Here is a 27624-nt window from a genome sequence, read left to right as displayed (position 1 = left end):
AGTTAACCCGAGGCTTCGGCGCGGGCGCGTAGTCTGCGGAGCAGCGGTAGCGGCGGCGGTGCCGAGTGCGGAGTTCAGAGTCTAGCCGGCCGCTGTCATGGCCACGGTTCGGGAGAAGGCGGCGGCGCTGAACCTGTCGGCTCTGCACAGCCCGGCACAGAGGCCTCCGGGTGGGTCGGAGGGCCGCGGCAGAGCGGGGCGGGCGCGGGCTGTGGGCGGGCGGTGCGCTCCGCGGGCTGCGCGGCCGCGAGGATCCGCTTTCTCCTCATGGGTGGGCAGCGGGCCACGCACCCCGCCGCAGCCAGAGCTCGGCATTTTAGGAACTTTACCCAACTTCGCTCGCAGTGGGGCCCGGGGTTAGGCTCCACAGCCTGACTTGTGGCAAGCGCGGAATTTTGAATAGTTTCCTGGCCAGCGTCTGGAGTACGAACTCTTTGGTTGCATGGTGGGATCAGAGGTCGGTGGCTCCCCAGACTCGGAAGATGAAGTATATATTGTGTAAATTTAAGACTTTCGGTACAAGCAGTGTTTCAGTGAATTTGTTCCTCCCGCCACCTCTGCTCTGTTACATGACTTTGGGAGACAAATGTATTGAATCATTGAGGGCCGGTGTAAGATCTTTGACCTGAATCAGATAATCTGTTCTAAAATTCTGACTCCACCTTATCTCTAATTCTGCAGATAGGGTGATTTGGGATTTTTGGCTTTGTTTGGATAAGGTGCCAACCTTTCCCCCTTTCTGGAACTGCGGGAAGAGTTCTGGAGAAATTGGCTCTCTACCAAAGCTTTTCATTTGTAAAATGCCAACTTGCGAAACAGTGATTCCTTCCTCTAGGTCAGACCGAGTGTATCTCAGTGGCCCCGCTATTGTGTTTGATTTACTAATCAAGGCTCCACATAATCTCCAAGATCTTAATGACGAATTTTGCTAGAGAACTGCTTGTCATTTGTGCTTCCCGGTACAGATTATAAAACGGTCTATAGTCCAGCTGTAGTGGTGCAAGCCCTCAGTCCTAGTCACTGGGGAGGCAGAGGCAAAGCCTCTGAGTTCCAAGTCAGTGCTACACAGAAAGGTCCAAACCAAACAGTTACAAAATGAGACTGTCTCAAAAAAAAAAAAAAAAAAAAAAAAAAAAAAAACCCAGCAAATAAGAACTGGCCACATACCGCTTTCACCTATGGGCTCTGATCACTTTATCACTTGAGATGGTACTGGAAATTGTTGTTGGTAGCTTTAGGCACTCTCTGGTAAATGGAATTCCCAAATTCATGTACTTAACTATGAAAGTCTTTACTAACAGCTGAAATGTCAGTTCTGGGCTTTGGGCATTTGTGAACAGGTTTTTAGGTGGCGAGAGGGAATACATTTTTACAACTGGGTAGATGACTCACAGTGGGAAGCGTTGACCTGTGGCTAGCAGATTCTCAATGAAGGAAAAGACTTACTGTCCTCTGCACTAGGCACCCAGGGCTGAGGGGACTGCTGCCGGCTCCAGCTGCTCTTGCAGCTGGGATTCCGATTTGCTAATTGTTTATTTACCCCTCTTCCACCCCGAGTTGCTTTGTGACAGTCCTGATCGAGGTAATGGGAGCCCTGGGTTTTAGTTCCTTGCTATTCCCTTTCTGTGTGCTCTGGCAAGCAGTTTGGGACGTTCCCCTTTCCCAGGGATTAGTAACTCTTTCAATGGCTATAAGCACAAGCTGGAACCTGATTTATGAGGAAGAAAAAGGGGTTTGTGTTATTCTTCATCCAGAACTTAAGAAAGACACCTGTATTAATACAGACCAACTAGAAAGCGGTTTGTTATCTTGTTCTCCCTTTATACTGTAACCTAAGTCTTTGAATTTGCCTGGTGTCACTTTTCCAGGGAGCTCAGAATACTTCCCATATGCTTTCTCATTAATTGCTGAATTAAAACAGGGGAGGGCACAGTGCCTGCTTTTGTAGATACTTCTCTTAGCGAATGCTAAAATCATTCTTGTCAGGAGAAACTTATTTTGTACCTACAGCCAGCCTTTATGGAGGCATCTCAGAGTCAGCCTTTCTCTGGTGCCAAACAGAAAAACAAACTTTGGACTGTCAAAGGCTATATCCAGGAAAAGTTGCAGTGTCTGTTTCTGTTGTATCGGAAAGTTTCCCACTTGGCCTCAGCTTCCCAGCTGTACCATAAACCTCTGACATTTACTGCCTTCATGAAGTTTCAGCTATTGTCTACTGAACATCTCTGAGTAATATTTATAGATTAATTTACTTCAGTTTTTATATGTATGAGTGTTTTGCCTGCATGTATGTATGTGCACCATGTGTGTGCTTGGTGCCATGGACAGAAGACACATAGGGTTACAGATGATTGTAGCCGTCATGTGGGTGTCAGGAACTGAAACTGGCTCCTCTGCAGGAGCAGCAAGTGCTCTAACCACTGAGTGTCTCTCCAGCCTGAGTAATGGTTTTAGAACTGCTATCGAGGGGCTGCAGAGAGGACTCAGTGGTTAAGAGTGCTGGTTTCTCTTCCAGAGGACTCAGGTTAGACTCTTAGCACCCCCATAAAGGGGGTTACAACTTTCTGTAGTCTAGCTCCTGGGGTTCACCCTCTCCTGGCCTTTGTAGGCACCGTGCTTATGGCGCACAGACATACATTCTGGCAAACACTTACACACATAAAAGGATGGAATGAACCTGATAAGATAAAAATAAAACTTTATACATACCTGACAAGTGTTCTTTCACTGAATTATACACCCAGATTTTTTTTTTTTTTTGGCAGGGTGGTGGGTTATAAGAACTATTTTTATATATGTGTAAGTTTATGTATACCACGTGAGAGTAAATGGCCACAGAGGCCAGAGGAGGGTGTCTGGACCTGATCTTGTGAACTGCCAGATGTGGATGCTGGCACCTGTACTCAGGTCCTCTGAGTCCAAGTATTCTTAACTTCTGAGCCATCTCCAGTTGCCCAGCTGTTTGTTTATGAATGAGGACAGGACTTTCTGCTGTAGCTCAAGCTTACCTCACATTGGACATTCGTTTACCTCAGCCTTCTGAGTGTGCTGAGATTACAGGTTTGTACCACCATGTTCAGTGAACTGTAATCTATTCCATAAATAAAATTCTCTTAAATCCTAAATGATTTAATGGTGGGGCATGCTTCTAATCTTAGCACTAGGGAGGCAGAGGCAGATGGATCTCTTAAGATCAAGACTGGCCAGGGCTACATAGTGAGACTTTGTCAAAAAAACAAAACAAAAACAAAAACAAAAAACAAACTCCTCTGTTAGGTTTTCTGTCTTTTCATCCTTTGAAAGGTCTTTGACTATATTTCTGAATTTCATCACTGTCCAAATGGAAAGAGTATCTTTCATGAGTATAGTCCTTCTGAATGAACAAATAAATATTGATAGATGATTATTAACCAGAAAGATTCTTTAGTTGTGTTCTTTGTCCATTTCCGCTTCAATGATTCTATGCAAGACATGATAATTGCATCATGTTCAGTTGTCATGTCTCCTTGGCTTCCTCTACACACTGATAGTTTTCTCCCTGGTTTTAGCTGGACATTGCATGTTGTCATACACAGTTAGCCACACTTCTAACATATGATTGCCACAGAAGACTTAGGTAGTTTGCCAGAGGTTGGATTTTATTAATAAAAGTTGGGATCCAAGAGTGAAACACAGGTCTGTGGAATTCCCACATCCGTCTGTTTTAATCTGCATGCCTTAGCACAAGCCCCCACACCCGAACCGTGTTTCATTAGCCCAGGCGTCCTTAATCCAGGCACTGTGGACACTGTCTGCTGTGGGAGCCGTCCTGTGCACTGTGGGACTTTCAGCATTTCTAGATGTCAATAGCCCCTACCTTCCCATTGTGATAAATAAAAAATGTCCCCTGACAGATCTGATGAGGCTGTAAAACGATCCACTGAGAACCATTGGGTTAACCTTTACAAATGTTTTTCTAGTAGTTAGCAATAATCTTCAACTAACGAATGTTCATTAACCTGTCTTAAAGCAATATTGAGATGGCTTACAAAGCTGCTAAGTTATTTAAACTCTATAACTGTAAGGAAACTTGAAAACTATGCACTAGCTCTGTTTCTTAAAGTTTTGTAGGGGGAAAATGAGTTATTTAAATGACTTTTTAAAAGTTGTAGAATGAAAATATCATTTCATGCTTGGTAACACATACCTTTAATCACAGGACTTGAAAGCCCAAAGGCAGGCAGATCTCTGTACACTAAAGACCAGCCTGGCCTATATGGTGAGTTTCAGGCCAGCCAGAGCTGCATAGTGAGACCATTTTAAGAGCAAATGAATGAAGTAGCATGTTTTCAGGAGTTGTGCGTGCATGCTACCCTCCTGTCGCAGTCTGGCTACAGAATATGCTGATGTACTTGTAGGCACTTGCAATGGTTAGAGTTGCTTCCCTGACTCGGCTTTCTCAGTACAGGTGAACTGCTGTTTTCCTGGTTGACCCTGTGTGTCCCTTGTAATCTGAGTAAATGTGTTGTCCTACCATGGCTGATTTATGAGTTGGCTTTAAAGGAATTATTATTGGTTAATAACTTCATGGTAATGATCAGTATTTCAAATAAACGACTAAAGTTTGGAATTATCTTGAAAATATAATATTGTTAATAAACTTTTGGGGCTAGAATTCCTATTTGTGAAAAGTGATTTTTGCTTTTCAAACTATTGTTTTCAAGCAAATAAAAAATGTTCAGTAGACTAGGTCCACTCTGTCGTTTAGGACATGCAACCCAGGCATGGTAGTTGATGCCTGCACCTCCTGAGGTAGAGGGAAGGAGATCATGAATTCAAGCCTGCTGCAGTTTGAGGCCAAGCTGGGTCATAAGGCAGTGTCATTAAAAACAACAAAAACTGAACCAAAAAATGAGACCAGAATGTTAAGAGATCGAGTCTTCCTATGTTTTCTTTCCTATAGATCCATCATTCTGTTTGATATTCAGTGCTTATATCTCAACGAAGCAAGAGCAATTTCAGTGTTTAAATTCTTATAATTAGCAGTGTAGACCTGAGACCAAGCTTAACTATTATTCAACTGCTGTAGTAGTTGGTGAAAGAACCAGGATACAGAGATGAAATCTCTTAACCAGACCTGCTGAAGCTTAGTCCTAGATTCTTGGATTCTTTTGCTCATGATGTCTTAAATAAATATTTAAATTGATTTTTATTTTATATGTATGGTTGTTTTACTTGCACATAAGTCTGCATCATGTGTGTGTGGAAGTTGGAAAAAAGTGTGAGGTCCCTCCCCTGGAGTTGGAGTTATACTTGTGAGCGGCCATGTAGTTGCTACAACTCAAACCCATCTCCTCTGCAAGAGCAGTCAGTGCTCTTAACACAGTCATGGTGTTTAGAACACCACTGGCCAAAGGGAGTAGCTTCAAGATGAAGAGTGAGTTTGTTTGTTTATTTATTTATTTATTTTCCTGGGCAAAGTGGCATTATTACGTGGCAGGGTCACAACAGGACTTAAGAATTAGCACTGGGGCCCTTCTTCTTGCCAAAGGTGGGCACAACGTTGACAAAGCGTCGGTTGTACTGCATCTGCCTCTTGGCCTGGCCTGTTTTCTTCTTCTTTTCCTGTTTGGCCACCTTGGGAGTCTGACCCCTCACTTTTCCAGCATGAACTAGGGAACCATGAACTTTACCTCCCAGCATGCGGCCTGCTACTTCCAGAGTGGTCAGGGCCTCTACACCACACTGGCCTAGGGTGGCCTCATCCTCCAGTGTCGAGCCTGCCAGAAGCATGACTTGACCTTCAGGGGCAGTGCCTTCCAGTGAGGCCACATGAGCTTTGATCTGGGCGACCGTCTCCTGGCTGGTCACCTCGAGGTTGTGTAGTTCCTGGGCGCGGACAAAGAGCTGCATGTTGGCTACTAACCCGCGAACGCCTACCCAGCGAAGATGGAGTCAAGAAAGAGCTATTTATTTATTTTTGAGAGAGGGTCTCACTGCAGTTCTGGCTGGCCTGGAACTTAGATTGGCCTGCCCCTGCCTCTGCCTCTGCCTCTGCCTACTGAGGGCTAGGATTAAGGGTAGTCACAATCCTTAGCTTCAAGATAGAGAATTTTCAGCCGGGAAGTGGTGTGCCACCTTTAATCCCAGCACTTGGGAGGCAGAGGCAGGTGGATTTCTGAGTTTGAGGCCAGCCTGGTCTACAGAGTGAGTTCCAGGACAGCCAGGACTACACAGAGAAACCCTGTCTCGAACACTCCCCCCCCCCCAAAAAAGAAAGAAGATACAGAATTTTCACAAGTTGTCCAGCTCACATGCTAGTGAGGCTGGAGGACTCTCTGAAGCTTCAGTTGTGACTGTCCAACTTAGAAAAAATCATTCTGCACTCTTTGGTTTCTTGAATTCTGTCTAGAAATTACAGCAAGTCAGTTTTATTTGGCTAACATTCTTTTCAGGTCTGAATGGGTGATAGGATAGATGAGTTTTGACACACTGACTCGTCAGGTCCCTGCACATTATGGATTGCTGTATCTGTGTGAACTTGAGCTTTGGGTCCGTGGGCGGTGAGGCTTGAGGGGAAATGCCTCAGAATGCAATGCGGAGCTTGGGAAGTAATGGTCAGTGAGAACAGAGGGACCTGAAAGGGCTGGCTTTTATCATGCCTGGAGGACTCTGGAAACATGATGTAGCACACAGGTGCTGACTGCCCTGCTCTAACCTGTTCTTTAATCTGTCTTACAGTCTTATCCAACCTGTAAAGCGGCCTGATTTCCCACGTTTTAGTAGCAAGCTAATACAGGGACGTTTATTCATTGCTGCTTACTTAGTTCCTATGTAAGCATTAGCTTTTCCCAGGCTGTTTGGGCTGTCTGCCCCCCCCCCCCCCCCCCCCCCCCGCCACCATCCTTTGGTTAGAATTGGTGACTTTGCCTCACCTTTCAGGATTCATGTACTTTGTGGCTCAAGTGTTTTAACTTTGTATCTTTAACATAACTTTGTATCTTTAACATGTCACTATCCCAGCTGGGTGTGAGAACAGTGCCACTTGAACCCAGGAGTACTGGGCCAGCCTTGGCAATACATTGAGACTAAAGAAAATTGCTGATCTTAAAGTCTGTTTCCACGTATGAGAAAGACAATCGGGTATCTCCAGGTGTGCTGTCTTATTTTTCTGTTTTGCTTCTATGTGTAGTATATATTACAGAATTCACAGTATTCTACTTTATTTTAGGAGTACTGGCTTCCATGAGTTTATAAATACTTTGGGGGATAATTCATAAATCTTAGAACTGTTGAATTTGTTTCTTCTGATCTCTTGGTTCTTTCATTGTTTTACTTTATCAGAATCTCCAAGGAAAGATGAATTCTAGTCTTGTATCTTTTAACTGGATTCTCCTGAGATAGAGTCTCACATAGCCCAGGTTGTCCTTAAACTTTCTGCATTGTCAAAGACGATCTTGAGAGTGTGTGGGCTGACAGACTTGCGTGACACCAGTGCATCTATCAGGCGCACAGGAGAAGGGTCCCTTAAAGGAGCTGCGAACCCAGAAGCCACCCCAGCTTGTGCAAGCTGGAAACCTGGAGTTCACTGCACACTTAACCTAGCTTAGATGGTCTCTACCTCCTCAGGAGTCCCTAGTGCTTATATAGCCTTGGGAAGTGTGTCCATCAGTTTCAGGAACTTCCTAAGGCTTTGAGTTGTTTACTTCCTCAGTCTTAAGGAGCTTCTGTTTAGAATAGCAGTTCTCAACTTGTGAAACTGTCTCCCTTTGGCAAACTGTCTCAAAATATTTACATTATGATTCATAACAGTAGCAAAATTACAGTTATGAGGCAGCAACCAAAATAATTTTATGGCTAGGAATCACCACAACACGAAGAACTGTATTAAAGGGAGGCTGAGAACCACTGCTTTAGAACATAATCTTAAAGAGCTTTGGACATCGACCTGCACCACCAAGTGCTGGGTATCAAACATGCTAGGCAAGCACTCTGCCAATTGAGCTATATTCCTACCACCTAGTAACTAACCATAAAACATATGTAAGTATTAGGAAAAGCCAGTATTTAATTACTGTCTGTGTAACCCAGGGCAAGTTTAACACACTGAACCTCAATTTCCTGGGGGGGAAAAAAGGTGATTATTAACTATTTTCACAGAGCCATGTGTCTGGTTAAATTAGAGAAGACATAGTTCGCCATGCTGTATATACTCAAATGTTAGGTATTACTGATAGTGATAAAATGGGAATTTGAAGCCCACCTGCAATCTCAGAACTCAAGTAGAGGCAGGAGGATCATCAATTCAAGGCCAAGCTACTACACAGAGCCAGGCCAGCCTGGGCTACATTAAGACACTGTCTCAAGCAGGGCAGTGGTGGCACATGCTTTTAATCCCAGCACCCAGGAAGCAGAGGCAGGTAGATATCTGTGAGTTCAAGGCCAGCCTGTCTACAGCGTGTCCACCCAGGACAGCCAGGGTTATACAGAGAAACTCTCTCTCAAAAAACAAAGCACACACACACACACTGGGTTAGTGCAGCTCACCCTGAGTCCTGGATACCAAATCTAAGATCCCCCAGTAAGGACTCTGGCTTTCCTCACAGCAATCACCAGACTTTAGTAGTTTAGTTTACTGTTTCTCACATTCTTCAGTATTTGAGTCTTGAAACTGCTTACCTAGTATTTCTAAGGCTACAACAGTTACTTCTCCTGGTTTCCACTACATTAAGAATTACCTTAATTTTTGTTTTTGTTTTTGTTTTTTTTTAAAGACAGAGTCTCACTCTGTAGACCAGGCTGGCCTCCAACTCACATAGATCCACCTGCCTCTGTTTCCAGAGTGCTGGGATTAAAGGTGTGCACCACCACACCCAGTTATCTTCATTCTTAAAGTACTATTAAAATTTAAAACAATCTCACTGATCATTTTGAACTAGCAAAATAATAAGTAATAAACTACTTATCTTTTGGTATTGAAAATCAACAAACAACAGAGGGCTTTATATGTGTGCTATTAATTTTTACAGTGATTTTTAATTTTTAAGTTGCTAGCAGTTATAAAATTATGCTGTGAAATAATCTAGTGTAGTATTCAGTGTACTCCTTATACTTGAGTACTGAAGGTAGATCTCAGATGATGAATTTAAGATTCATGGTTTAGAGGATAGCTTTAATGGCAAAGCATATGCTGGGCATATACCACAGTACTCAGTTCAATCCCCAGTGCAAAAGAAAAACAACAGAAAAGTAATTCTGTCTCCATTGCTCTAAAATGAGCTTTAAGGTAGGTGAGATGGCTCAGCCAGGAAAAGTGCTTGCCCCCAGCCTGACGCCTGAGTTCCAGCTCAGGAGGCACGTGTTGGAAAGAGAACCAAGTGAATTTAGTAAGTGGTCCTTCTCCCTCTATACACATGCCTTGGCATGCTCATGCCCACACACAAAATGTTTTTGTAAAAAAAACTTAACTGAGTTCTGATGTTCTTTAGGAGCTAAAAATGTAGGAAGAGAGGGGCTGGAAAGATGACCTAGCAGTAGGAGCGCTTGCTGTACAATCAGGACTTGACTTTGGATTTCAGCACACAAGGAGCAAGCTGGGCATCCCATACCTGCCTCTGCGTGCTAGCATACACACATACACACACACACACACACACACACACACACACACACACACACTTTTTAAAAATTCCTTCCTTTCAGGCAGTGGTTCCTTTAATGGTCAGTCTCCACATTCCTTACTTTTAGACTCTGAAAGGAAGTAGTAACTTTTCTGCTTCTCTGACAAGAGAATCCATATAAATGAAGCAGTTTCTTTAACAAAAGCAGGGGCTTAAGACTGCTGAATTTTCAAAGGACATTGAGAAGCTTGTAAGAGAGCATACACTGACTATGTAAAGAAGGGTAGAGGGAGAGGGGAGAGCAAGACACAGAGCCTCTGAGCATATGATTAAGTCGCTAGGTTCAGTTCCTTCAGCTTGGTAAAACTGAAGGCCCATTTTCTTTCCCTTTAGTTTTCCTTTTCTTCTGTGTATTTTTGCCAAAAAATCATTTTTATTTAAGGAAAAATATGGGAAATTTTCTCAAATTTAATTTACTTTGTATGTGGGTCAGTTCTGTCCCTGTAACAAGTGAGTTCTGGGAACTGAACACAGTTGTCAGGCTAGGGGAAGAACCTTTTTACCTGCTGAGTCATCTTGCTGGCTTGGAAATTTTTTTCATTTATATTTAAAAAAAATGTTAAATCGTGTGTGTATGCCTGTAAAGCATGAGCATGGAAGTCAGGGGACAGCTTTGGGGAGTCCGTTTTCCCATTCCACCATATTGGTCTGGGTATTGAACTCAGCTCATCATATTTGGCAGCAACTGTCCTTACCCACTGAGCCATCTCACCAGCCTGACTGAAATGTCTCCAGGGCTCATTTGCCCTTCCTATGTGCATGTGTTAGGTAAAAATCTTGCTTTGTTTCTGTGTTCACCCTGTGTTTTGCTATAGTTAATAAACTCCTATTGCTTTACCCTGCTTACTAAGTATTTAAGTTAGAAGCTTGCAAAACAGGAAGCAGTGTGTGTGTGTGTGTGTGTGTGTGTGTGTGTGTGTGTGTGTGTGAGAGTGTGTGAGAGCATGCGCATGCGCGAATGCGTGACAATGAGTCAATTCCAGGAGGATTTCAGTGTGCTTGGAAGTGGCATGAATCCACTTTGTATCTCAAATTTGAGATGGTATCTGCCTCGTAGGTGAGCTGTTGATGACTGGATAATTGGATAATCTTATATGTAGCTGGATGATCTACCCACCCCTCCTTGATCTCACTTCCTACTGCAGCTCCCTCATGCCACTCTGGTTTTACTGGCCTGTTCTAGCAGAGTGCATACCCCTGGGCCTTTAGATTTTCTCTTCTCTATTTTTTCCCCTAGTGTTGTCTGTACAGCTTGCTTCCTGGTTTTACTCAAGTCCCTATTTAGATATAACTATTGGAAAAATGATTCCTAGTTTCTGTGGATTTTTCATTTTTTGGCCTTTGTGATTCTGTGTCTCCAGGGCTGGGACTGAACCCAGGGTCTTTCACTTGCTAGGCAAACATTCTACCACTGAGCTACATCTCCAACCCTAGAAAAGTCTTTCCTGGCATTGCATTTAAAATAGCATTCTCAGCCAGCTGGTGGTGGCACATGCTTTAATTGTGGCACTCAGGCAGGTGGGTTTCTGAGTTTGAGGCCAGCCTTGTCTATAGAGTTCCAGGACAGCTAGCAATAGTACATAGTGAGACCCTGTCTCAAAAATACCAACAAACAAAGCAACATTCTCAGGGGATGGAGATGGCTCAGTAGCTATAAACACTGGCTACTCTTTCAAGAGAACCTAGGTTCAATTCCCTGTACCCACATGCAGCTGAGAATAACCTATAACTCCAGTTCCAAAGAATCAACACCCTCTTCTGGCCTCCTCAGGCACTAGACAGTCTGTGGTGCACATACATACACATAGGCAAAACACTCATACACGTAAAGTAAAAAGTATTCTCAGGCCATCAAGATGTAGATGTACATCAGCAGTAGAGACACAGCTGCCAAGCCCAGCAGTCTAAATTTGATCTCCAACACCCACATGGTGGAAGGAGAGAGCATATTTCTGCAAGTTATCCTTTGACATGCTGTGACACATGTGTCACACACACACACACACACACACACACACACACACACACACACACTAATGAAATAGCATTCTCTTACTCAGCTGTTGCTGCCTCTCTACCCCAGCCCATGTGTGTGTCTGTTTATCTGTGAGTCTCACTATTGATCCTCTTCCTCAGCCTTCTGAGTGCTAGTCACGGGTGAGCCGCCATGCCCAGCAGCTGTTTTCTTTTCAGCACTAATTGAAATGCATATTGTTTGGATCTGCCCATAGTGTCTTTAAATATGAGAACAGATTTTGTTCACTTCCGTGTCTACCACATAGGACAACACTTAGTATATAGCAGGCACTAAATTTTTAAATAAATTGCCACCAATAACAATATTTCAATAATATGCCCTTCTAATTTCTCTTCTCTCTAGGAGTTGCTTAGACCTCATTAAATGAACAAAAGTGCTAATGCACAGTTCCTCTCTCGTTTAGGTTTCAGTGTAGCCCAGAAGCCGTTTGGAGCCACTTATGTGTGGAGCAGCATTATAAATACCCTTCAAACCCAGGTGGAAGTGAAGAAACGAAGGCATCACTTAAAACGGCACAATGACTGCTTTGTCGGCTCGGAGGCTGTGGATGTCATCTGCTCACACTTAACACAGAATCGATTCTTTGGTGATGTCGATATTCCTCGGGCCAAAGTGGTGAGACTGTGTCAAGCACTTATGGACTACAAAGTATTTGAAGCCGTTCAAACCAGAGTCTTTGGAAAAGACAAAAAGCCTACATTTGAAGATAGCAGTTGCAGCCTTTATAGATTCACAACAATACCTAATCAAGACAGCCGATTAGGCCACGAGAACAAAGTGCACTCACCTTCCAGGTGAGTCCTGGCATTAGGTAGTCATGGGTGTAGTAGCAGAATTTTTTATGCTTTTTAAAAAAAGATTGTAAATGATAATTTTGGCTAAAATCTAAATCCTGATAAATTTAATATACTAAAATGTTGGTAATGTACCAGATATATCCTAGACTTCATTTGTTCATACTTATATTTTGCAAAAACAGTCAAACAGTCAACAAACTTTGCCTCAAGTTATAGTAACTGTAAAAAAATGTTTGGAAATTCCTATCAAGGAGGGGTGAGAACAGAAGAAGAATGGGCAGAGAGACACCCAGCTCCAGAGTATCACTGGAATCTGGAACGTGGTGGCTCTGGAGTATGAGAAGTGAGAGACTGACAGTACTCACAGCTTCATGTGACATGTTCAAGGGTTTCGGTGATTTTGGTTTGTAGGGTTCTTGTTTTTAATCTTGAGACAAGTCCTTCCTGTATGGCTCAGGCATTCCTGAATTCCTAAACTCAAGCCATTCTTCTACCCAGCCCCGAGAAGCTGGGACACAGGTGTGTGCCACTGTGCCACTGGTCTGGAATGGTAAAGAACTTGGGTCTTGGTCATAAGTTGGGGAACAAAGAGTCCAATAGATCCACCCTGGAGGTACGGGTGGTGATGTTGAGGACTTCCCAAGTCAGGTTTGCTGGTTGATCTGTTCCAGTTTGAAGGCAATTGAAAAGCATCTTCACGTTTCCTGCAAAGAAAAAATACGCTTCTCAGGGGGTTTCTCCTCCCTGGATTTGTTATTGTCTATTTGTTTAATCAGTCTCTCTGGCAGCCAACGTGTGGAATCTGCAGTTTGGGAATATATGTAGGCAGAACCTCTTCCCCAGATAAGCACTGGATCTGGCCCGTTCCAGGTTCCAGTTAATGGGTCTTTCCGGAGGACTGTTGCAAAATTCTTTTTGGTATCAGGATGCCAGAATCTATCTGCAGCGGATTTTCCTTCAAAATCCAAAGTTAAAAATTTAAAATAAAGAGTGTATGATGAAGGATATTTCTGGGGGATCCCTTGGTAGGGCACCATTCCCAATTTTTTAATTTTTTCAAATTGACATTTAATGGTTCGATGCACCCTTTCTACCATGCCTATGCCCTGTGGATTATATGGAATACCTGTTTTATGTAGTATTCCCAATTTTTCACAGAACTGGTGGAAACTGGAGCTTGTATAACCTGGGCCATTGTCAGTCTTTATCTGTTTAGGTACACCCAATACAGCAATTGTAGCAAGCATATGAGTGATCACATGCTTGCTTGTTTCTCCAGATTGTAATGTCACATAAATGAAACCACTGTCATGTATCTACACATACATGTATATATTTTTGCTTGCCAAATTCATTATAATGAGTAACATCCATTTGCCAGAGACTGTTTGGTATCAGTCCCTTTGGATTTATGCCCAAATGAAGAACTGGTAAAAGTGTAACACATGAAGACAGGGTTTCTCTGTGTAGTCCTGGCTGGCCTCGAACTCACTCTGTAGACCAGGCTGGCCTCGAACTCAGAAATCCACCTGTCTCTGCCTCCCAAGTGCTGGGATTAAAGGCATGCGCCACCCGGCGTTCTCTGATAATTTTAAACATAATTTTTAAAGTTTTAGAATTAAGGTGATATAACTCATGAGCCTTTATGGCCTGATCCAAGTTAGATTGTGAATCTGATAAAGCCACTTCGGTGGGTAAGGCCTCAGGTCCCATTTCTGGGGTTAATACTGTGTAGGTGGCAGAACTGAGGTCTAGTCCTGCGCTTCCTGGTGTTGCTCAACTAAGTTCAGAAAGGGATTGGTGTTTGCTGGTATAAAACTGACTGCTCCATAAGCCTGTTTTGGCTTGTGTTGGTTCGGGGCCTGGAGCTGGCCCCTGTTCCCGTTTCCCTGATTATGGGAAAGGGTATTTCCTTGTGTGTCTCTTTTGAACCCACATTCACTAGCCCAATGCCTTCCACGTTTGCAAAGTGGGCAGAACCCAGGCTGTTTTCTGGGCTGTCTCTGGGTTAACTCACTTTCTGCCTTGCAATCTCTTGCAAAGCGTCTAGGGTTGCCACATTTAAAACAGGCCTTTTGGTTTCTACTTGCCAAAAAATCTCTTACTGATTGTCCTTGCATGGCAGCTGCCATAGCTAAGCCCTGTTGGTAGGAGGGACCTATGTCAGAACAGAGTCTGATATAGCCTGTAAGGTCTGTCTTTTTCCTGTAGGGTCTAATGGCCGCTTGGCAGGCAGGATTGGCATTTTCATATGCAAGTTGTTTCACATAATCTACATCTGCCTCTGCATTACCAAAAATCCTCCCTGCTGTTGTTATTAATTGATGAACAAAATCAGAAAATCGTTTATCAGGTCCTTGTCTGACTGCTGTTAAGGATGCACCAGGGTTTCCCTTTGCTGGGAGTTTGTGCCAAGCCTTTATGGCTGCATTTTGAATTTGAGCGAATAAGCCTGGGTCATATTGCATCGGGTTATCACTAGAAGCAAATTGCCCTTCTCCTACTAAAGCATCAAAGGACCAACCATTGCCTGCCTGAATGTTTCTCCTAGCTGTTTCTTTACAATTCTCATGATACTTTGATTTCCAAATTAGATGGTCACCACCACTAAGAACTGCTCTCACTAACGTATTCCAACCTCCAGGATTCAGCCACTCCTCTGCAGCAGACTCTAAAATTGCAAGAGTAAAGGAAGCAGTCCCAAGTCTTGAGTTCCTAGTCCCTAGTTCCTAGACCCTGGTGCCTCCAAGTTCCAAGTTCTAGTCTCGAGTTTCATCCAAGTACAAGTGTCTAATTCCTAGTTCTCTTTCCAAGTCTCAAGTGTCTAATTCCAAGTTGCCTGTATAGAGTCTCAAGTGCCTACTCCAAGTGCCTAATACTTAATAATAATTTCTTCTGTCTGCCTCTTGCCTTTTATATGTCTCACTTCTAAGCCATGCCTTTAAGTCACGCCTTTAAGTCATGACCTTAAGTCTTGGCTCTAAATCACACCTTTAAGTCTCACACACCCAAGGGAAAATCCTGAGTATCTAAAAGAAGATGTTATCAGAGTGTGCTCAGCTGTTAAACGCTGTTGTAAACAAGTCTCTTATCAGGGTATATGGCTCAAGATGGCTGCAAGGATGATAGCTGCCTTCTATCGGCTCCCCACATGCCACTGTGCCAGTAATCTGGAATGGTAAAAAACTTGGGTCTTGGTCATGTTGGGAAGGCCACAAAAGACATTCAGGAAAGGATGGGGTTGTGTTTTAGGAAGGTCATTTGGGCTGGAAATGGTGCTCAGTGGTCAGTGAGAACTAGGGAACAATGTTGCTGGCTGGGTAGGTGAGGCTGCACTCACTGTGGGGGAGAGAGAGAGTCCAGAAGGACAGAATGTGGGGACCCCTAAAAGTCTCTCAATGAAATGTACCTCTCTAGACACAACCAAAGGAAATAAGAGGATAACCTAGAACATGCTCCACCTTCCTTCAAACACATCTTCATGCTTTGCTTGAAATTCTGGAGACAAAAAGTTTGTAACTGGAATTTTAGAAAGAACATTTAATACATAAATATGGTACAATGCTGTTAGGATCTTCAATTATATTTGATAATGGAGCATATTAATGTTTCTATGACAAAGGAATGCTCATACTAACTAGGATTAAAATAAAAAAGACCAACAATTCCAGGATTTTTGGTTTTGGTGTTTGTTTTGAGACAGAATCTTACTGTAGAGCCCAAGCTGGCCCATAACTTGCTGTAGATAACAAGCCAGGCTCTTAGTAAATTCAAAGTTCTCTTTCCTTTGCCTCCTGAGGGACTAGAATGAGAAGTTTTACCACCAGGCCTAGCTCAGTTTTATTATGTTTTAAAATTGGTGATACAATTTTAAATAAATAAAGGGTCACAGGAGATTCTATTTAGACTATTTGTATTTTAGAGCAGGGTGTAGTGGCATCTACCTATAATCCTTGGACCTGGGGTGTAGAGCCCAGAGAACCAGGAGTTCAGGGCTGGCTTCAGCTACATAGTGAGTTTGAGATCAGCTTGCCAATACAAGAGATCCTGACTCAAACGAGCGAGTAGAGAGAGTGTTTTTGGGTTGAATAAGAGACTCTTGAAAAAGTATTTTATTCCACTCGTAATTTTCATCTGTTGTGTTTTGGTTTTGATACCTGAGTTCCATAGACACTGCAGCTCTCTAATACTTCATCATTATCGTGGACATGCTTTTAGGTACTCAGATACATCGTTTAATCCATCTGATATCAAGTCAGACAGTTTGGAGGACCTGTGGGAAAACCTGAGTCTAAAGCCGGCCAACTCCCCTCACATACATATCTCTAACAGGCTGTCTCCACAAGGTAAGCTAATGATGCCTGGGGAGAAGTGGGAGACCCAGTAGACATTTCCTCCCAGCTTTTATTTGAATCTTCATATTCAAGCAGAGAAAGGCTGTGCTGTGTGTTAAGGCTGTTTATGTTGTGCTTCAACAGAAGTCTATTATCCTGAACAACACATCAGTGTTACAACTCTTGAACACTGACTTTTGTCCATCAGCTGGCAGGGCTTCAAGTCTGAAATGTTTTGCATGCAGATTCTTCCTTAATGTATGCTCTAAGATGTTTCCTTTCCTAAGATTTCCTAGGTTACATGAACAGCTGAAAATCATATTTAAAGTATTAACAGAATTCTTATGTTCTTCCTTGTGGCTCTGGAATACAGCCTGATTTTGATTTCTGCTCTCCCTCCCCCATCCTGCTTGTGTGGAAAGCCTGTGTGGAATACTTTGCAGCCAATAGTTTCAAATGAGTTTTGAGATTGAATGAGCCATTCTTTCTTCTAAAGTCCTTATTAACATGTTATACGGCTTGATCGCTTATCTCTGGCATATTGCTTTATATGGTACAAAGAATGACAAGAATTCCTCTTGTCCAGAGCCTTCTCTCCTACACTTTAAACAAATCTTGGATTGTCTTGTTGTAAGAAAGCAGCCCATGAGTAAGAGTGGCCTAGTATACCCCCTGTCTGCCACAGATTTAGTAGTTAGGCCTACCTAGACAGATGCTGCAGTGAGCATGGAATAGCTACTAATTTCTACTTCCCACTTTGCCTTTCTCTTGTGTAGTTATCAGTGAAGTATGGCAAGAGGAGACGATTGGACGGCTGCTACAACTTGTCGACCTTCCATTTCTTGACTCCTTACTCAAACAGCAAGAGGTTGTACCTAAAGCCCCTTCATCTAAGAGACAGCCTGATATGGTCAACACCAGTAACTATCTGGATCGAGAAGTTCTCAGGGCCTATGGTGACTCTCAGTATGTGCAAATAATATAATTATTTCAGTATGCTTGTGAGTTAGAGTGCTTGCCCAGTGCACACAAAGCTCTGGGTTCAAGCCGGGCATTGATTAAATTAGGTGTTATGGCACAACACCTTTTACCCCAGAGCCTAGGAGCTAGAGGCAGAGGGCTGAGCACTTTAGGTTACCTTCAGCTACACAGCTAGTTTGAGACCAGCTTGGGCTACATGAGACCCTGTACTCAGAATGTCAACACTTGGGAGACAGAGGCAGGCAGATCTCTGTGAGTTTGAGGCCAGCCAAGGTCTCATACACACTGAGAATATGTCTCAAAAACAAAACAACAACAAAACCCAAAACAGCATGTGAGGGTACATGTGACACATGCGTGTGTCACCTCTAAGATTCCCCACAGACTTAAAATGAACAAACTTGACAAACTTTTAGTTATTTTCTAATTTACTAGTTATCCTAAAGTACTGTAAAGTTGAACCTTTCTCCTCCACCTATCATTATGAATATAAATTTGTTGTTGTTTTGTTGAGACAAGGTTTCTCTATGTAGCCCTGGCTGTCCTGGAACTAACTTGCTTTGTAGACCAGGCTAGCCTCGAACTCTTAAGAGATCCACTTGCCTCTCAAGTGCTAGAATTAAAGGCACGTACTCCTGCCTAGCTTGAATATAAATCTTAAAGTTTTGAAGTCTTATAGTATCAAAAGCAGACATTTTTAGCTTAAGGAAGAGCCATAACTTGATATATTCTTCTCCTAAGTAAAGTTATTAAAGGCTAATAGCTTCTGTGATTCCAGTTGATTTAATGTTTATTTTGCCTCAGTAGGCAGTGTTCCAGTCCAGTTAAGGAGGTGTAAGTGTATATATAAGAAGTACAACTTTTGTCTTCCTAGCTCTGTTTCAACACATTGTTGATATGAACAGTTGAATGCCAACAGATAGCATAAAAAGCTAGGTATGGTGGTGCTATACAACTTTAATGCCAGCACTAGAGAGGCAGAGGCAGATCTCTGAGTTCTAGGCCAGCCAGGGATATATAGAGAGACCCTGTCTCTCAGAACAGAATTAAAATAAAAATAAAATAGAATAAAAATGTCTTTAAAATTTAAAGCCTTATGTAAAAGTTTCTTTAAAGCCTTATGTGACATTTAACATGCTAGCTGTTAAGTTCTGCTTTTATAATAGGAAGCTCATTCTACATGTTTACATTTCTACAATGTAATGTGGCAATATTTTTATAGTTCCCTTAATATTCAGAATTGTGTTAAAAATGACCTTAAAGATCCCTAGCTTCATCTTTTTATAAACCCTAGCTGTCTATGGTAGTAAAGGATGTATAACAAATGTAAAGATACCTAACTTTATTTTTTTGTAGCATCTATGGCGCTAGACGACATCTAACAGATTGTTGAGATACAGAGTTTTCTGGCTGGGCATATAGCTAGTTGGTAGTGTTTGCTTCTCACTTATGAAGCCCTGGGTTTATTCTCCAACAGCTGCTAATATGGTAGTAAATGCTTATAACCAAAGCACTCAGGAGAATCAAGTTCAGTCATCCTTACCTACATTCTGATTGAAGGCCAGCCTGGGCTATAAGAGACCAACACAAATCTCCCAAGGAACATTTTACCTCTTGATTTGATTATTTTGAAATGTTACCTTGTCTCTAAAAACAAACAAAATATTATCTTTTATCTTATTCTGTTCTGTCCTAGCTAAAGCTAGAGGTAATAGACCATACCCGTGACTCTGAAGTTAGCAACATTATATGGTAGAATTACAGCTTTAAGAGTCAGGTCTGAGCCGGGCAGTGGTGGCGCACACCTTTAATCCCAGCACTTGGGAGGCAGAGGCAGGTGGATTTCTGAGTTCGAGGCTAGCCTGCTCTACAGAGTGAGTTCCAGGAAAGCCAGGGCTACACAGAGAAACTCTGTCTCAAAAAAAAAAAAGAGTCAGGTCTGAAACCAGGTGTGAGCGATATCACACATTCCTAATCCTAGCACTAGGGAGAATTTGAGGTCAAATTTTAGTTTTGGTGACTTTCACATCCTTAATGTAGTAAAATGATATTTTTACACAAAGGAAAATGCAGTGTACCTACTTTCTTTAACCTGTCATAGTCAATTTAGATATGTGGTGAATGATTCTACTGTCTTTAAATGTGGAAATTTTTATCCTAGTAGCAAATGTGAATAATCAAGGAATTCAATACTCTATGTGTTTATTTGTTCTTCTTGTTTTTCAAGATAACCCTCTTCTCCCTTGCTCTAGGGAAGATGAATGGATCTCTGCAGCCATTGACTGCTTGGAGTATCTTCCTGACCAGATGGTTGTGGACATAAGCAGGAATTTTCCTGAGCCACCAGACAGAACAGACTTGCTGAAGGAACTTCTGTTTGATGCCATTGGCAAATATTATAGTACGAGGGAGCCTCTGTTAAACCACATGCATGATGTTCATAATGGAATAGCAGAGCTCCTGGGTAAGTTAGCGCCTACTGGACACCAGAGTTCACCAGTTATAGAAAAACAGTTACTTGTGTAGCTGGTCTTCGCTACTCTGTGAGTTCTTCTTTCTCCCACTCTTTATTACCCCACCCCTTTCATCCCCTAACAATAAATCTAATTTCTTTCCTTTTGTTTCTTTTTTGACCACCACTACTAACAAAACACAAACCTCCCTAAATAACCAACAACTACCCACTCTCTCTAGAGGCCCTAGCATCTGTTAAGTTCCCAGAATTCCAAATGTCACACAATCGCAAAAACTATCTGCAGCTGGAAAAACCTTGCCTCTGCTAGAGGACGACGAGGCAAATCATAGTCAGCTGCTGTGGATAGTCCAAGGCAGCCCCACATCCCACACCTGGGATATATCCCACACCTGGGATATATCCCACACCTGGGATATATCCCACACCTGGGATTAAAAGGAAAACACATTCTTATAATACTTCTGTGTTTTTAAAGAAACCAAAATTCCAAAATTGTCACTACATAATTGTCTTCAAAATGAACCAAAATAGTAGTCTGAAAATTTGGGAGGGGATCTGGATTAGTCTATAAAATATATATATATATATTGTGTGTGTGTGTGTGTGTGTGTGTGTATTTTTTTTTTTTTAACACATCTAGGATTCACTATAAGACCATAGTAACTCCAAAGTTAGGTAGGAACTTTGGCTGCCTCAAAACACTGCTGTCATTCAATGTAAGCTTAGGCAGGAGTGGCAGTTGTCTGCTTTAGAAGAGTTCAGCATGACCCTGTAGCCCCTTCAAAAGGACAATACTCTGCTCTTTCTGATCCACGGGCACACTGTTTTACGTGGATTTTGAAAACAAATTGGGAGTTTCAGAGAACCCATTCTATTTTTCTCAGGTACAGTTAAAAGCATTATATACATAGTACATGCTCAAAATATGTTTGAGAAGCAAAGTAGGAATTTATGTCAAGAGTTAGATTTAACATCCTAAGACAATGTATGACAAGGGCCTGTGGCATCCATTGTTGATTTGAGAACATTTAAATTGCTCTTATTTGTCAGTGTGTATGCACATACATGTATGCATGCGGTGGCACATGCGTGGAAAGTTGAATTGCTCCTGTTTTTGTTCCCACTTTTTGTTTTTGCTTTTGGAAACAACTTTGAGGAAGTGTGCTACTTAATGTAAAGTGTAATGAGTTTTGTTCATTATAATATAGTCATATTTGGTCAATTAAGCATTTTTTTTTTCTTCTGGCTAAAGTAAATGGGAAGACCGAAATAGCTTTAGAAGCTACTCAGCTGTTTCTGAAGCTCCTGGATTCCCAAAATAGGGAAGAGTTTAGAAGACTGCTTTACTTCATGGCTGTTGCGGCAGATCCTTCTGAATTTAAATTACAGGAAGAAGTAAGTCTGTTTAAATGTTAACTGTATTCAGTGAGTTAACATCCAGTATGCTACAGTGGATGGCAGATTCATATGTGATATCCCTTTAGTACTAAACTTAGCCTTTCAAATATGTAGCATGAGGTGTGTGTTTATTCTTACAGAGTGACAATCGGATGGTAGTGAAAAGGGTATTCTCAAAAGCTATCATCAACAATAAAAACTTATCCAAAGGCAAAACTGATCTTCTTGTACTCTTCTTAATAGATCACCAAAAAGATGTTTTCAAGGTAAGACTCTGAAAGTAATTAATTGTGATTATTTGTAACAGATTAAAATGCACTTGAATAATGTCCTATGTACCTTCTTCCTAAGATTCCCGGAACTCTACATAAAATTGTTAGTGTTAAGCTTCTGGCCATACAAAAAGGAAGAGATCCTAATAAAGACACAGGTAATTTAAGAATGTTATCTGAATGGTCTTTTTTTTTTTTTTTTTAAGTCAAGATCTCATTGTAGCTCAGGCTGATCATGGCTATGTAGCCAAAGATACCTTGAAGTCCTGCTCCTCAGGCCTCTGACTTTCAAATGCCGGGATTACAGATGTTGGAGACCAGTCTAGAATGCTGATTTGATATTATTTTCTTACAATGAGTTTCAACTAAATAATTTGAAACATTCCCCTCAATTTTCTAGGCTTAGCAGAGTATTTCCTGGGTTACAACAACTTTCAGGTTATTTTTCTTGTCTGTTTTAAAATCTATAAAACTCAGATTTCTTATTTAATACCCGTGTGTGTGTGTGTGTGTGTGTGTGTGTGTGTTTGCACACACACATGCGTGAAGGTCAGAGGATAACTTTCATGAGTTGAGTTTCTGCTTCCACCCTCAGGTTCGGAGGATTGACCTCAGGTCATCAGGTTTCAAGGCAATGCCTTTCCCCGTGAGCCATCTCATAGGCTAGGTTAAAACCACTTGATCAAGGTTATCTTTATCTTCTCTAATGCATTTTATAGAATGTCAAAGGAAAATAAAAAGGAAACTACTGCATTATTTTTCTAGCTAACTATGAAGAATAAAGTCATTAACTGGAAGTTTCTGCTTTTAAATCTTAAGGCTATATTTATTGCCAGAGAATTGATGAAAGTGAGTATTCTAGCAATATAAAGAAGAAAACCAAAGACCAACTGTTGAGCTTACTAAAGACTATTGATGAGGATTCAAAACTCTCTGCCAAAGAGAAGAAGAAACTGCTAGGCCAATTCCAAAAGAGCCATCCAGACATCTTCATTGAGTATTTTGGAGTCTGAGTTTCTAATGTCTATGTGTATGTGCACTTGTATTTTAAGGGCAAATTGTGCAGCCTAAAGAAATTTTAAGCTTGGATGTGTAAATATGAAGTTGTACTTAATAAAAATTTTTATACCCATATGTGTCAAAAACTACTACTCAGATGGTGTGTTGCTGTAATGTCTGACCTGTTAGGTGAATTGATTTATAATTATGTCCAATTTATATAGAAAGTTATAGAGATTTGGAGGATACAGCAGTAATGTATTTATGTAAGAAAATACTGGGAGCTGGAGAGATGGCCCAGTGGTTAAGAACACTGACTGCTCTTTCAGAGGTCCTGAGTTCAATTCCCAGCAACCACATGGTGGCTCACAACCATCTATAATGGGGATCTGATGCCCTCTTCTGGTGTGTCTGAAGACAGCAACAGTTTACTCATATACATGAAATAAATAAATAAATAAATCTAAAAAAGAAAAAGAAAAAAGTCGCCTCAGATGGAGGCTCTATTAAAAAAAAGAAAGAAAGAAAAAGAAAATCCTGGGGCTGGAGTGATGGCTTAACAGTTAAAAATACTTGTTCTTGTAGAAGAACTAGGTTTAGGTCCCAGCACCTACATAGTGACTCACACTCCAGTCTCAGATCCAACACTCAAATTTCTTTCTCTGACCTCTGTGGGTAATGCACACACATGAGACATCTATGTACACATTCATATAAGCTAAATACAGATTTCTGTATTTAAAGGCGGATTTCTGAGTTCGAGGCCAGCCTGGTCTACAGAGTGAGTTCCAGGACAGCCAGGGCTACACAGAGAAAACCTGTCTCAAAAAACAAAACCAAAACAGAGAGTTGGATTCAGGTTGACTAATTTCTTGTCCCATTTCCTTACCTTTCTCAACGTGGCAGATTCCTGCGACAATCAACAGATCCTTCTTCCAGTAACGTCCCTCAATGGATCTCTCGTTCTCGCTGTCCCTGTTGGGCACCAAAATAATGTTGGGGTCCACACTAGCCCCACGTTGGGGCGGCCAGAAACGTCGCAGCCCAGGCAAAATGTTGAGGCCCTGGCCGACCCACGTTTGGGCGGCCACTGTATCCCGGCCCAAGCTACCGCTCCAGTCCGCGGGTCGGGGTTCAGCAAGAGCGAGGATGAGGGCAGACTCGAAGAATGGAGACCAGACAGGGTGTGATTCAATCCCATTTATTCTTCAGTCTCTCTTCCTCTAAGTGTCTCCTCTGTCTGCTGTGTCTGATTCTGTCTGGAGCCAAGTGTCTTCTACCTAATGTCTGATGTGTATGATTCTCTGATCTCAGTCTGTCTCTGATCTGTTCTGTCTCTGCCTTTTATATGTCTTACTTCTAAGCCACGCCTCTAAGTTACACCTTTAATCATGCCCTTAGGTCTTGTCTCTAACTCTGATCTCTATACTTCTTTTTGTTTTTGTTTTTTTTGTTTGTTTGTTTGTTTTTTTCGAGACAGGGTTTCTCTGTGTAGCCCTGGCTGTCCTGGAACTCACTCTGTAGACCAGGCTGGCCTCAAACTCAGAAATCCACCTGCCTCTGCCTCCCAAGTGCTGGGATTAAAGGCGTGCGCCACCACCGCCCGGCTCTATACTTCTAAGTCATACTCTTAAGTCACACACCTTTAATCTCACGCACCTTTAATCTCAAGGTATCTAAACCAAGATTATTGGAGTGTGCTCAGCTGTTGTAGGCTATTGTAATCCAAGTCACATATCAGGGTATATGGCTCAAGATGGCTGCAAAGCTGATAGCCGCTTTCCGCTAAAAGTCGGCCCCCAACATAATAAATAAAAATACTTAACAGGAAGCCTAATTACATATTAGGGATATGGGTTTGTTTTTATTTTGTTTAGACAGAGTTGTGTAGACCAAACTGGCCTAGAACTACTGCCTCTGTGTGCCAAGTGCTGGAATTAAGGGTATGCACCACCACACCCAGCATGTTTTGTATTAAAGTATTAATGTATTTTTGTATTAAAGAGGTAAAGCAAAAACTAACACTTGTTACATAATGGTCTTTCTGATTACCACAAATTAATTTTAGAGAGTGTTATGAAATATATACAGTGGGCAAGTAGGGGTAACTGGTGGGCCCATTCCAAGGCACCCCCTGAGAAGTCACACCATGCAACAGACCTTATTCAGGGGAAGGGAGGCTTATTCAGAGGCTTATTCAGGGGAAGGGAGGGGAGTGAGGCAGACAGACAGGAGCAGAGCCATGAGGGCAGAGAAGGGACAGAGGAGGGAAGGAGGGAGGGAGGGAGGGAGCACACTGCGGTAGCAAGCAGCTCTTTTTTATATGTCACCCAGTGTGTCACCTGTACCTGGCTGCAGATAATCGTGCAAGTCCCTGGGAGGAGTCTAGCAGAATCACCTGTAAGTCAACAGAAAGGTTAAAAAAAAAAAAAAAAAAAAAAAAAAAAAAAAGGCTGTACCCATGCTTTTGAAAAACCAAACATTTTAAGCCTATTTGGGGGGCTTTCAAGTGTATAAAATGAGACTGGAATAACGAATTTGCACATATGTACATCAACAGTATTAATCATAATCTCTTTAAAAGGCTACATTGTTTAGTCTGTATCCTTTTCTATTCTTTGCTCTCATTCCAACACATTTCAAACTGTACTACCATTCAGCACATCTGTCCAAAGTACATTAAAATCTAACCCTAGAAGGGCCTGGGGATGCATACCTTTAATCCCAGAACTCAGGAGCAGAGGCAGATGGATGTCTGATTTCAAGCCCAGTCTGGTTTACATAAAGAGTTCCAGGACAGCTAGGGCTGTAAACAGACCCTGTCTCAAAAAACAACAAAAAACTAATCATTGAGCCGGGCAGTGGTGGCGCATGCCTTTAATTCCAGCACTTGGGAGGCAGAGGCAGGCGGATTTCTGAGTTCGAGGCCAGCCTGGTCTACAGAGTGAGTTCCAGGATAGCCAGGGCTACAGAGAGAAACCCTGTCTCTAAAAACGAAAAAAAAGAAAAAAGAAAAAAAAGAAAGAAAGAAAGAAAAGGAAAAAAAAAGGAAAAGAAAAAACTAATCACTGTCACAAAAGTTCTATAATTCCTTAATATTAACTAATACTAATATCCAATTTGTTCTCCAACTTCCTCATGGTTATTCAAATAAGGATCCAAACAACGTTTGTTGAGAACTCCTCTGCCCCACAAATATCTCGGACCAAAATATCTCGGGGCCAAAATATCTCGGACCGCTCTATCAAATGTTGGAACCCGCAGTGCCAAAAGCCTTGGGTGCTAAATTGTTAGAGCCCACACTGCCCCAAGCTGCTCGGTCTGCAGGTTGGGGTTTAGCAAGAGAGAGTGAGGACGAATTCGAAGAATGGAGACCAGACAGAGTGTGATTCAATCCTGTTTATTCTTCAGTCTCTTTTCTTCTCTCCAAGTCCCTAGTTCCAAGTCCCTGGTTCCTAGCACCAAGTCTCAAGTCCTAATCCTAGTTCTAAATTGCTAGTCTCTTTCCCAGTTCCAAGTCTCTCCAAGTCTTGAGTCTCAGGTTCAAGTGTCTAAGTGTCTCACTTCTAAGCCACGCCTTTAAGTCACGCCTTTAAGTCTTATCTCTAAATTACACCTTTAAGTCACACCTTTAAGTCTCACACACCCAAGGGAAAATCCTGGGTATCAAAAACAAGATGTTATCAGAGTGTGCTCAGCTGTTGTAGACTATTGTAAACAAGTCTCTGGTCAGGGTATATGGCTCAAGATGGCTGCAAGGATGATAGCTGCCTTCTGTCCGCTCCCCGCAAACTTTCAACTGACTTGGGAAATACATTAATCTTGTCTCCCAAAATAATTGAGGATGACCTTGAACTCCTTATCCCTTTGTATCTACCTCCCAAGAGCTATGATTATTGGTGTGTGCTACCACACAGTTTAAGCAACACTGGGAATAAAATGTAAGGCTTGCGGAGCAGTGGTGGTGCACACCTTTAATCCCAGCACTTGGGAAGCAGAGGCAGGTGGATTTCTGAGTTCGAGGCCAGCCTGGTCTACAGAGTGAGTTCCAGGACAGCCAGGACTAGACAAAGAAACCCTGTCTCGAAAAACCAAAAAAAAAAAAAAAAAAAAAAAAAAAAAAGAAAGAAATCTAAGGCTTTGTGCCTGCAAGGCAAGCATTCTATTAATTGAGCTACTTCCCTGGTTAGTTTAGTCTCTTATTAAGAGGTAGGGAAAACTGGGGACTGACACTGTGACTCAGTAGGTTAAGACACCTGCCACCACGCTTATTGAACTGAGTTCAATTCCCAGGACCTACAGGGTAGAAGGAGAGAACCACCTTCCATAAGTTTTTCTCTGACCACATATGTGCCATGGCACAAGTGACCACACACACATACCCACACACATACAAAACCAGTGTAATAGAAAACTAATATTAAAGTGGTAGAAAAGCATAAGTATATGTCCAGATCTGCTAGCGTACGATGAGTGATCCCTTATTTTCTGAGGAAATTAACATCAGGTAGTTTTCACACAGAAAGCTGACAGCTATAGTATATATGATACCAATTATCTTAGGAAAGCCAGATTTGGGGCACAATTAAGAAACAGGCAGCTTTAAAAGTGATGAAAGAAAGAAGGGCTGGAGAGATGGCACTATGGTTAAGAGCATGGCTGTTCTTTCA

At 42.1% G+C, this 27624-nt stretch overlaps 1 protein-coding gene and 1 pseudogene across 1 annotated transcript; one reads left to right on the top strand and one right to left on the bottom strand.

Annotated features, from left to right (window-relative positions):
* On the top strand, positions 1-23087 carry Depdc7 (DEP domain containing 7). Its single transcript, XM_034493699.2, has 9 exons — positions 1-170; positions 12101-12491; positions 16713-16840; positions 17605-17794; positions 20062-20273; positions 21538-21680; positions 21824-21949; positions 22035-22113; positions 22775-23087. The coding sequence occupies exons 1-9, from the start codon at positions 98-100 to the stop codon at positions 22966-22968; spliced, it is 1536 nt and encodes a 511-aa protein (XP_034349590.1). The 5' UTR covers positions 1-97; the 3' UTR covers positions 22969-23087.
* Positions 5437-5944, bottom strand: LOC117702599 (ubiquitin-like FUBI-ribosomal protein eS30 fusion protein pseudogene; annotated as a pseudogene).
* Positions 23088-27624: the final 4537 nt, after the last annotated feature.

This window comes from Arvicanthis niloticus, chromosome 2 (genome assembly GCF_011762505.2).
Source record: "Arvicanthis niloticus isolate mArvNil1 chromosome 2, mArvNil1.pat.X, whole genome shotgun sequence".
Lineage (NCBI taxonomy): Eukaryota > Metazoa > Chordata > Mammalia > Rodentia > Muridae > Arvicanthis > Arvicanthis niloticus.
Note: the sequence above shows the minus strand (reverse complement) of the source record. Positions and strands in the feature narration are given on the sequence as shown.